Source organism: Cephus cinctus, unplaced genomic scaffold, assembly GCF_000341935.2.
Source record: "Cephus cinctus unplaced genomic scaffold, Ccin1 Ccin1_scaffold1205, whole genome shotgun sequence".
NCBI classification, from domain to species: Eukaryota; Metazoa; Arthropoda; class Insecta; order Hymenoptera; family Cephidae; genus Cephus; species Cephus cinctus.
The window spans coordinates 430355-442383 of record NW_014333672.1 but is presented as its reverse complement, the minus strand read 5'-3'; the positions used below and the strand labels follow the sequence as shown (position 1 = coordinate 442383).

At 41.7% G+C, this 12029-nt stretch overlaps 1 protein-coding gene and 1 long non-coding RNA gene across 2 annotated transcripts in view; one reads left to right on the top strand and one right to left on the bottom strand.

The window, feature by feature from the left end:
- The window catches only part of LOC107272644 (serine/threonine-protein kinase 17B), a 34854-nt gene extending 28802 nt beyond the window's left edge, over positions 1 to 6052 (top strand). The window contains exons 4-6 of the mRNA XM_015749991.2: positions 2616 to 2742; positions 2828 to 3056; positions 3702 to 6052. Of these exons, the coding sequence (XP_015605477.1) occupies positions 2616 to 2742; positions 2828 to 3056; positions 3702 to 4671 (1326 nt within the window). The 3' untranslated portion in view covers positions 4672 to 6052. The remainder of the gene's footprint in view (positions 1 to 2615; positions 2743 to 2827; positions 3057 to 3701) is intronic.
- A 1165-nt stretch (positions 6053 to 7217) lies between these two features.
- LOC107272645 overlaps positions 7218 to 12029 on the bottom strand; it is a 7901-nt gene continuing 3089 nt past the window's right edge. Inside the window, exons 3-5 of the long non-coding RNA XR_003061283.1 lie at positions 11589 to 11996; positions 9052 to 11325; positions 7218 to 8413 (exon numbers count right to left, since the gene is read on the bottom strand). This is a non-coding gene — a long non-coding RNA (uncharacterized LOC107272645). The remainder of the gene's footprint in view (positions 8414 to 9051; positions 11326 to 11588; positions 11997 to 12029) is intronic.

Below are 12029 nucleotides of genomic sequence, written 5' to 3'. Positions count from 1 at the left end.
GGGTCCTCGCTGGCCGCAATTATCGAGGTCATTACAAATTGTTCCTCTCTCCGTCAACCGCGTCACACTCCTTATACACACACGTGTGCGCATACTTGTTCCTGCTAAACGTAGAACTTTTATGTACGAAGAAGAATTCTTTTCCGTTTCAGCCATATGGGAGTTTGCGCACACATTGTTTCCGTCTGTCCTAGTCCCCTGGTACCTCGTCTCCTCGTCTGGTACCTGGTACCTGGTACCTGGTGCACGTGCACCTGCCCTCCACTCCAGGGCTACGAGGGTCGTCAGGAACCGTTTGAATTAAAGGTGAACACAATGAACCTGCGTTGTAAAAGTACTTTGAGGGCAGCGGGGTGTATCGTGTCCTTTATAGAAACGGCATATCTGGTTACGCTCCGGCACCCCGATACGGAGGCCATTACGCTGTTCCGCTGTTACGCTGTTACGCTGTTACGCATATACATACGCGTACTATACGTATATACAAAAATTTGTTCGGCCCACCCGGTATGCATCCAACGACGAATGGTGAGCCTGTAAGAATCGTGTGAAAAAAATAAATGCTTATCTTGTAAATAAAATCGTGATAACAAAATGGTAACGTATCCTTCGTACTTTGTATGGGAATCGATTTCACCCAGCACGTATCCGGATAACGTGGAACCAGCGAGTTGTTTGTAAATCTAATAGCTAATCTAGTAGCAGCATTACTCTCCGTTCACCATGTGTTCCATCCTGGCCATCCCGGTTCCTTCCAGGTTCCTTCCAGGTTCCTTCCAGCTTTTCAGCTTCTCGTTATAGCTGGAGCAAATCTGCTAACGAGCCAATTCTCGGTGCGATATGAATTTTAATGGCCATCCTCCCCTGCATTATTCATAAAGAGGTTATAAGGAGATACTTGATGAATTTTCTCGTTTCTCTCTTTATAAACGTTACACGAGAGATTGTACCTTGGTGCTTCATTATAGTATCCCTAGGCATCGTCCTGTATCCACGGGTATCCACGGGTATCCACGGTTCCTGTTCGGTAGTCAAGGGTTCAGGATATTGATCATGGCCGACCCGGACGCCAGGATGGTAGTAGGATGAGTATCTTTGAATCTCTCTATTAGTACGTCCGGTCTCATGAAGAAGCCTGGTCACGTAGCACTCGTAACTCGGTATAACGAAACGTAACACACAAACCCAATCGACGAGTAAGGACACGTTCTGGACAGGTTACTACCGTTGAGCTCTGTGCCATGTTCGTCCGAGGATCAAGTAGAGTCGAGAGTCTCTGGTGCTTTTCTTGACTTTGTTCCCTGTTCAATTTTTCCAATTTTAGTTTTTTTTTTTTCCTTTCCTTTTCCCCTTACATTTATTGGACTGACTTTAGAAGTTCCTCGTGATAAAGGATCCACCTTCGGCATCTCTCAAGATCAGTGAGAGCTCAGAAGGTAGAAACTTTTGAAGATGGATGAGAACGCTCGCGGTGGAAAGGTGGAAACTTTGCTCACTGGGTTCTGTTGACTGGCTGTTTATTTATTTTTTTAGTTTTTTTTTTCTGATAAATTTTTTCCCCCCTTTGCTTTGAACAATCGAACAATGGTCATATAGCGAATGTGTGGAGTCTGTGTCGGAGGCTGTGGCTCGTGAAGCCATTGTTGATGCTAGGACGGAGTCCCACTGGTTTACGACCACCTAGGTCGGCCAGGAATTACATTTTCCAGTACCCCAACCGTCCGTTTCAGCCGCCATTGAGCTACTACAGTATTGGTCTTAAGGGTTTGTTAAACCCCTTGCGAGAGCAGGCCGAAGGGTTTGAGGTTACCTTAGGTGTTATGTTTTGATTAATCGTTACCATTGTGCTATGCATTATCGTACTTTGACTTTAAGGTAATTTCAATTGAATGCACTTAAAGCCTTCATCGGGCCTCTAGTATATTAAACTATATGTATTAAAGTTGAAGATAGTTTTTGTCTGAGAATATTTTATAAATTACTTATTACGTCAAACAAAAGTCGTTTAGAGACACTCCAAAACGTTCGTAATCCAGTCTTGCAGTTTTTTACAAGGAATCTCTCATTATATTTCATTGGAGGAAAGTATTTAATGATCTTTCTTGTTGTCCTGACTCTGATGCAAGTCAGGATAAAAAAGAATTTAAGATAAAATGGATTTCTCGTGTTTTACTCGCTCTCGTTCTGGTTCTTATAATGGAGACTAATATTTCATTTTCAAAATTCCTCGGGCTGCTTCAAGGAGTTTTCTTTGTCGAATGAGAATGGGTAACGCGATACTCTTTTCAATGTAAGGTATAAGGCGCGCTCTCTCTCTCTCTCTCTCCCTCTCCCGCACCCCACGTGCTCGCCAGGGGCGTATTTCCAAAAGATTATAGGTTTTAGGAGGATAGTTATTTTAGCTTTGGACGTTAATCTTGCCAGTTAATTATAGGACCGAGTAGTTTCACACTGGCATCCGCCATAGCGTTTCTATGCTTCCTTCAAATTTTCAACGTTTTTTTTTGTTTTTTTTTTGTTTTTTTTTTTTTTAATGGGATCTTCGGGGTACCATGAACCTTTTGATGTTTTGTGACTGGTTATCCTTATCTTGGTATCACCATTTCATGTTTCAGCCACAGAATCTGGTACTCACAGGTGAATTTCCGGATTGTGACGTAAAACTCTGCGACTTTGGAATCTCCAGATACATAAGCCACGGTGCGGACATACGTGAGATTTTGGGCACGCCCGATTATGTTGGTGAGTATCGCGAGCTTAGGTGGCTGGTTTGTAATAGTTTGACGATTCTATTGGCCGATCCTTCATCTTCACTTTCATTCGACAGCCCCAGAAGTCCTGAATTACGAGCCGATCAGCCTGGCGACCGACATGTGGTCCATTGGAGTTTTACTTTACGTTCTGCTAACTGGATGCTCCCCGTTCGGTGGCGACACGAAGCAAGAAACATTTTGCAACATCAGCCGCTGCCGTCTCGACTTCCCGGATGATCTCTTCGAGGACGTGTCCGAGGAGGCTCGCGATCTCATGCGGAAGCTCATGGTCAAAGACCCCAGGTGAGTCCGATCGTGAGAGTTGATGACGTTCATCTTGCATGGACCATCCGATTGCTGCTAAAGAGACAAGTTAACGGCACTGCTCTTGCCGGGTGAAAAGAATCCAGGAAGTCCCGTAGAGGATGTTTATGTCGTGGAAGTCCAGTCCATACTTAGGCGACTTGACCAACCTGGAATTACCATTACGTCTCTGATATTAAAGACCTGCCACTATTTTCTCTTTTACTCTAGAAGCAAAAAAAAACAAGAGCAGTCTTAATTTACTGTATACATATATTATCAGTCTTCACGATAACTTTATAAGCACTTTTGTGTTTCTTAGAATAAATTTGGACAAACATGTAATTTGACGAAGTGTCATGTAACTTGTGATAATTCATACCAACGTGGAGATATGGATGTTATCAAATTGTACAGTACTGCTATCAGGGAACAGCTGGGGAGGTTCCCTGCTTTCTGGGAGGAAATTCTTATCCAGCGTCCTGGTTAAAGAGAAATAACAAAACTTAAAAGTCTTCTTATCGCCTTGATATTGCACCTTGTTTTTTTCTTTTTTTTCTTCTTTACGCAATTATCTTTCAATGCAATTTAACCAAGTAATCGAGTAACCGAGTAACCAAGTAATCTTTATCTGTGTTATTTCAGTGAACGATTGACCGTCACGGAGTGTCTTCAGCATTCCTGGTTCAGCGCGTTCGAGGATCCTCAGCCAGGACTGTCCTTATCAGCAGCTATCGAGGATAACTCGCACAGTCAGTTGTCGCTTGCGGATAGCGAGAAGTCGACGCAGAAGAGATCCTCCACGCCGGAACCGTCGAAGGATAACGTCAGCCAGCAGCACCAGAAGCAAAACTCGTCAAAGGGCACGATGCAGACCGAGTCGAAAACATCGGGAGTAAGAGCAGTGTCATCTCACACGGAAAATATTTATGCCAAATCAAAGTCGACGCCGATGCCAGTAAGGATTGGCCTCAGTGCCGACAGGAGAGACACCTTTAAGAAGAACATGGATTCTCTGGCGCAAAAGTTCACGTCGAACACGGAAATCGTGATAATAGAACCGACGCCGTCCCAAAGACGCGCCACGGCGACGCACACGATCGCCGCTGGTGAGGTTTTCAAGTGCACTCCGGTTTTCATACTCGGCGAGGAACAGCAGTGCGACAGCGGCAGCGACACCGTGTCCGAAATCTCAACTGACAGCTCCAGCGACCGGAGCAGCATCTACTCGGATGATTCTCTTGATTTTATATTATACGGAAAGAGTCAGGGCAGAGCCAGCTTCCCGTTTGCGTCAGCGGAATCGGATAGGTGGGACCAGAGGCACAGTCATTCTCGCGTCTGGCCCCGCGAGTGTAGCGGAGTCGTCAGTAAGGCCCTTAGCAGATTCTCATCGGAGCCTGGCACCACCGGGGCCAATTCTAAGGTCGTTAAAGCGACGCCGCCAGCGGCGACCCGTGGCAAAGCTAGTCTGGAGGCACTTAGAGAACGGGGGGGAAATTTGGTTGTTATTCGTGAACCGGTCAGGGCCGGTAGGTATACTAGGTACAGCGAGGTACAATGCGAGTCCGTCCAGGCACGCATTCGACGCTTCCAGGTTCACGGGGCGTCGTAAGGCTTGGGCGTCGGGAGCGTCCATGTGCCGCTGAACGTAACTCAAGAATCCTTGGATATTTTATCCTTGTCTTTGGAGAGTCTCGGACTGTATATAGGTACGTTGCACGGTACCCTTGATGTGAGGACTCAAGATCTTCATGAAGATAATCAAGGTAGCTGAAAGAGGAAAGCGAAGGAAGGAAAGTTAGGCCACGAGGATGGCGTTACTCGTGGAGTCAGATCTCCTTGGATGAAGTATGTTATGCCTGCCTTTGGAAACAACGTCTTTCCATCAACTGTAAATAAAGTTTCCACTGTTCTTGTAAATAATATTTCACTAGAGCGATCACAAATACTTCTCGTTGGATCCTCGTGGCTGCCGTTCAAACTCGAAGGGATCACTCGACGATCCACATAACAACAATTGGAAGAACAGCACGCGCGGAAGACACGACGACTGTTTGTACCTCGTAACCGGATAGAAGAAGCTTCTCGAATGGACTGACAAGAATTCTCTGGATAATCTTGAAACATTTATCGGATATCAGAAATATCAACGCGTGCCTTTCTAGTTCGTCTTTCGCGAACGTTATCAAACCTTATCAAGGAGAGTGCCTCGACTGTCGTCAATATACATGTTCTACAATTTTCTATCCATGGTCCATTTCAGTAAACGAACATCCCGTTATATCACAAAATATGTATTTTCCACTTTTCATTGTTAAATTTACAATGCGTGAAGCATAACGTTAAAGGAGAGTAGGGACAAAATGATGAAGAAGGACCAACGTATTAAAAAAAGAAAAATGTGCCTTATAGGTTAATAATCGATTCGAACAATCTTCTTTTTTTTTATTTAAAAACTAAGTGATTTCGTCAGGATCAAAAATTGAGAGCCTAGACAGGCTTCTAGGCGTCTTTAATTGTCTCCGGCAAATGTCGACGAAGACCCGAGAGAACCTACGAGAACGTTGAAAGATAATTTCGAGATGGAACATTAATTTTACCATCGAATGACGAAAGAAACCGAAAGTCCAAAGATTTATCTCTTGTTTCCTTCCACGTCAGTGACTTACGTGTGTCTCGGCGTCGTGGGTTGCGTTTTTGAGGCGCGTTGTTAGTTGTGTCGTTTTCTCCAAAAATTAAGATGCCCGAAAGCCTAGGCGTTTGAACTCTTGGTCTCCTAACTATGTACTAGCGTTTCTCGCGGATGCAATTGTCGATGCATTCGCCATCTTAAATACTACTAATTTATTCTACGATCTAACGATTTACGATTACAATTATTCCGGAAAGCGTTGAGTGCAGGTAGTTAGCTGTGACGAAAGGCAATGATAGGATGACAAAGAGAAAAGAAACTTCATGAATTTTTATGAAAAGTGAAGAACAAAAAAAAATGAGAGAGAGAGAGAGAGAGAGAGAGAGAGAGAGAGAGAGAGAGAGAGAGAGAGGCAATGATAGGATGAACAAAGAGAAAAGAAACTTCATGAATTTTTATGAAAAGTGAAGAACAAAAAAAAATGAAAAAAATTGTATTCAAATAAAAATCCTCCCGTGGGAGAGGAGGGAGGGGGGGGCGGCGGGGTGTCTTGCGCACCTTAAATTGCGCGATACCGAGGGGGTACTGTTTTGTAAATGCTAGTCATTGTTCTCGCGCATCTCCTTTCTGCCACGCTCTCCAGTTCCTAGATGGAGAAACAAGTCTAATTTATGAAACATTTTATTAGATTCCGAGGAACCACTTTTTTTCTGTATAATACTCCATATCGACAATTCATAGCTTACTTCTGTATTTTGCGATACCCTTAGACGTTATTAGCGTTTGCTAATGTAATATCTGTCCACACTTCTATATAAGGGACACACACTCGTTGACAATAGCCAACGAGTGTAATATGGTGTCACGCGGAGAACGCCAAATACTGGAGAACAAAAGAAATTTCAAGGAAAATGCTCGAGACGAGATGTATATATATATTTAGATATATAATATATAAATATACATATATATATATTACAGAGAGTGAGAAAAAAGCAATCGTCCAAGATAAACTGACTAATTCCAAGAAAATTTTATTCATTTGAAAATTACTTAACAAGAATAATAATCTCTTGGGATAGTCCCGGCCAAATTCAACACCTCGTGGATCGAGGACAGTGTTAGTAAATTGTCCCTGTATTATAGTAAAAGACGATATCAATGTGAACTTTGAGATAAGCGTTGGTACGAAAACGAGTAATTTTGAATCGTCGTGTAAAATATAGTTTTGCTACGAAGACCGAGGGATGGGATGTTCGAGTTATGTTTTATTTTTTTTTATTTTTCTTTTCTCCTTGAATCCCCTCTTGGACACGCGACACGTACAATGGGCACGACTATTTATTTCTAAACGCAATAAGGCTTGTATTTAATAATTATAGAGAATATTTTTTTTTGTATCTTCTATTAATCGTTAACTTGTACGAAGTCACGTGTCTCGGAGAATTCTATGGAGAAACGCGAAAACACATAAAATCAGCATCGATGAAAATGACTCGTTAAGTAATTCTGACTCGAATGCGATTTTCCCTCGTCTGACTTTATTAACTTACAGGTGCTATTACAATCATTACTATTAATGTCTATTATCAATCGATAAGGATCCGCGTAGCACCTAAGATCTCCTCTGTAAATAGAACGTCGATTATATATTAATTTTAATAACAATATAAAATAAATACTATGACACATTTCATTATAGATCATTGCATATGTCACTTCTTACCTGAAATAACATTACCGATTGAATCCCCCCAAGAAAAAGATCCTAATTGTCTCGAAAGATCAATTTATACGATGACCCATAAATTGTTTGATGAAAAAGAATTGTCAAATAAAAATGTTACTAGCCATTCGATTGAAGTCAGGCGCGCAAAGACGCCAGGCGAAGTAGATAATATTTTTAAATCTTATTCCTTCTGGTGGTCCCTCGACACGAAAGAGCCGACATAGACGTGTCGTCGTGATCATGGTCGTGATCATGGTCGTGATCGTAAATAATTCATGCTGCTCCCAGGAGTCCACGTTCCCTGCAGAATTGAGTGCGACGTGATAGCCAGATCGGCGGAACAACAATGCGTCTAAAAATAGTCGGTTTAAGGAGGTAGTCACCAAAGATGCAGCCACCGGTCTTGTCCGATTAAAATGATTTTATGTCCAAGTGTAGGAAGAGAAAGGAAGGACGTGAGAGAGAAAGAGCAACCGGAGTCCTGTAACGCTGTGGATGTGTTGCAGTTGCGCCTGACAATCAGATCATCCTTCCTGCACTCTTTGCTTTCTGCAACGATGCACCCGGCACATCCAGCATCCGACGATCATGGGATTCAGCCAATATGGCCATTGGCTCCTTATACCTTTTTCTTCGATTGCCAACCTTCTTTCGTTTCTATAAATATATCTGTAATTACTTACAGTCTAATGGCTCTAGTCCCAGGTGAGACGATGAATCACATTTGCACACCAAGTTCCTCTGCCAAAGTGACCCGGTATTTACTGGCAGCCACTGTCGGTATGGCCAACGAGGCAGCCATTAAGTTTCTAGATAGTCCAAAGCGTGTTTATACTTACTTAAATTGCACCGTGAAACTAATAAAGCAAACTCAGAGATCTCGCCGTTACGTTTTAATGTCCTCTTTTTTCTTTCCTCTCTTCTTGATAGTTTCTAAAGTTTCTCTCTGCTCCGTTCCTCTCTCCTCTTCGGTTCTACGGACCTGCATTTTTTCTTCTCTCGCCATATATACCTCTATTAATAATTCATCAGTCACGGCTTTGCGCGGCTTCGTGCGAAATAAAGAGAAATTGAAATAAAAGAGACTGGACGATACATTATGCCAAAGGGGAAGCTTTATATTCCATACCGAAACTCACGTTGACATCGATTTTGTGACGTCATTTTTTTTCGATTATCTTATACGTCGTTTTCAATCTATTTCGATTTCATTCGACAATATCAGGCAGGTTAATGAAAATCGGTTAAATATTTTTTTTACTCGACTTATAAGTACCTAGGGACTTTCGGGATTGACGCACGGAGAATTAAGATCGTGTTTTTGGTAATCAGAACGACGAAGCAATTTGAGGAAGGTTTCAAGATAATAACGTACAATTAATACAGTAATTTCCAAGGAAATTATCGACAATAAATTAAAAGGCAGTCATGGTGTAATGACGTAATGACGTAATGAATGACGGGGCGTACTCGCGCAACAGCCCCAAAACGAACGACCGATCTTAATTAAACTTATAAAGCATCGTTATTAATTCCCTCTCATAAATCCTATGCAGTACTTAATTCGCACGAAACACGCATGGACTTTTACGTCGAACGACTATCTTCATTTTATTAGCTTTTTCACTTACCTTCACGACGCAGGAGAAAAATAATCGCCTTTGCCTCCCCGACTGCGTAGTCAGCTTTCTCACCTCGGCGTTGATATTCATCCGTATGCTTTGTAATCCTTAGACTCGATCGGAAGTCAACTTCTTAGCGATTCTAAGTAAATTGTTTATGCACTTTTGTGGCAAATTCCATTTAAGGATCACGGTCGTTTTGACAAGAATCGCCATTCGCCTACCCGCACCGGAGCAAGGTTACCGTGCGCGTGCGCGTGCGCGTGCGCACAACACGCAACTGCATCCTTCCGTAAGACTGCATCAAATTCAAATTCAAATAAAAATTCAAATAAAAATTTTGATCTAGATTACAAACAGAGTATCGCGTGGACGAGTATTTTATTACAGACTCAAGGAAAAGGCTCGTATGAAATAGTGTTGAAAAAAAAAAAAATCCCGGTTTTACCGAGAGTGCATTAATCGTAGCGGCCGTAGGACGATTATTACAATGCTGGTTACTCGTTTCTATTGTCTCGTAAATTCTTGTCTCGTAAATCCAAACGAGATACGCGCTGCGTCGTGCATACGAAATACTTAATGCTCGCAATTGCACAAAGGTTGCAGATCGCTTTATTCTTTATGGAAACGTGCGACCGTTTCGTCGTAAGGTTTTAGATTTGCATTCTCCCTGGAATCTTGGATCCTCCTTACGATGCGTTCAAGTTAGTCTCGTTACGTAAAGAACCTCGCCCATTGTCATTTTCAATGTTTACCACGTGGAATCTAGATATCAAGTGAATTACGCATATGGAATAAGGAATATTAGCAAATGCGTTTTTTGTATTTACGGAATATAAAAGTTTTTACATAAAAGTAAATCTGAACTGCTACTGACAAAGGACCCTTTACTTTTATCAGCCACTTCGATAGAACAGACGGTATGTACGATATATGTTTACGTATGTTAGTTGTATCCTTGGAGCGATGACGCGGGCAAAATACTGAAGGGAATAGTAATAAAGAAAGAAAGAAACAAAGTGAAGGAAACCGTGTTGAAGAATATTTGTTAAATATAAAAAATGCTTCATCGAGATTTCTATCAATTAATAGTTCACGTAAGGATATTTATTACGTATAAATTAGATTAATTATTTTTAATTAATTTGGAGCAATATCAATTCTTGAGATTTTTAAATTTTTAAGAAAGTCCGCTCTCTGATTCATTACCCGAGGACCTACGCACCAGGTACTCTGTACATATTTAGGTATGGCGCCCACATTTCAGCAACTCGGCACACGCACTTCTCCACGAAGGGCAGTCCTCTACAACGAGTGTCTAAATTGAAATCAAACATTTTATAGTTACGACTGACTATAATAATAAATCAAAAGGTACGACGGTGAGGATGAGATCTAAAAAAAGAATGGACCAGTCCAGTTGTGAATTTATACTGTGGTTCTGATTGTGAAATCAATTGAATTATTTGACGCCTTCTTTCTAGAGGTTTCAACAGCGACAAAGAAGCTAACGGTCACCAACTCAAAATGTAGATATTGCATGCGAAATTTGAAAGATTTATTGAATTAATTCTTTATATCGTAAGAACCACATACACGGTATTCCCAGAAAGTAATCGTACTGGAGGAATGATCGGTGAGCTCGATGGGAACATTTGTAGCTTTGTCCTTTAACGAAGGTTATGGCACAAGGTCATTCAAGAAGAGAGAATAAAAATCATCCTGATCCATCATTAGGATATCACCAAGCGAGGATAATTGGGCGATTATCCATGAAACTGCTTCCAAGCATCTCAGACTAATTGTAACCAAGAGCAGCAAGATCTTTAATTTTTACCTCAAGATGAGAGTGCGTCTGGCTACACTCGGTTGTGAGTACTACTAGAGACTTTAAGGAGTCATTCACTGGCAAGGATTCATGACCAGGAAAAAGCAAGACCTTTCAAGAAAAAGGTGTCTTCCGCCTAGCAAGTTCAGGAACGATAACTCGATATTCATCGGACTGACAATGAGGCACTTTCTTTGGACAAAGGAAGATTCTTAAGAGTGAACGGTTCATTTTTCACGGTGAATTCCGTTGCCTCTTTTTATCGTGGTTGCCAAGAGAGGAAAATAAATCGCGATAGCTGCAAGCGCTCATTAATTTGCATGTTAGCCTGGGACCCATGGGCTTACACTGTCCGTGGCAAATATGGTCGAGGAGGTCATTACCGTTGATGACTTTTTGGTCCTTTCCCCCAGCATCTCAGCAGCGCCGTTTAATGGACCAACAGACACCTTCCTCTGTTATTACAAAAATTTTGTACAAAATTAATGACAAACTATAGAGAATGTATGGAAAAGAAAAATTGGAAAATTTCACCCGAGATTTTCATTGCTAAGAAAAATGACAATTACGCACTCTATCTTTCTTATTGTTTATTCTACGTCTATTCTCTACGGGGTTGAGATACATAAGACACTCGCCGTCCTTTTTGCCAGAAGCAATATAATCGGACATGGAAATCTCGAGGTGAAACCCCCACGCTTCTCATTAACATACTAACACTTTTTTTCCATCCTTTTCTTACTGACAATCGCATTAAATGCCTCGTTGGTCGGGCACTGATCCACGAAATGTTCGATTACTCAAAAAAGGTACGAAAAATAAAGAGAACGTATTGGACATCTCGGAGGAACTCTTTGTTTGGTTCCACGGGTCCTCTTAACTCCTCAAGATCCACAGGAACCTGGCAAGGAGATCTTCTTCTCTTTGATCCTCATGAGAAAAAGAAAACCGTTGACATTCACCACGCACTCCGTATACGTAGAAAGGAGGCAGCATGTACGACACGGCAATTTCCAATTATCGTAATTCCCCTGTACATTCTCATTGAACAATCTTGATAAATTACTGTCTTCTCTCCTTCCTCTTCAATTTTCACCAACCAATCCATGCATAAAATGGTACCACCCTGTGAATATGAAAAAAAAAAAAAAAAAAAAAA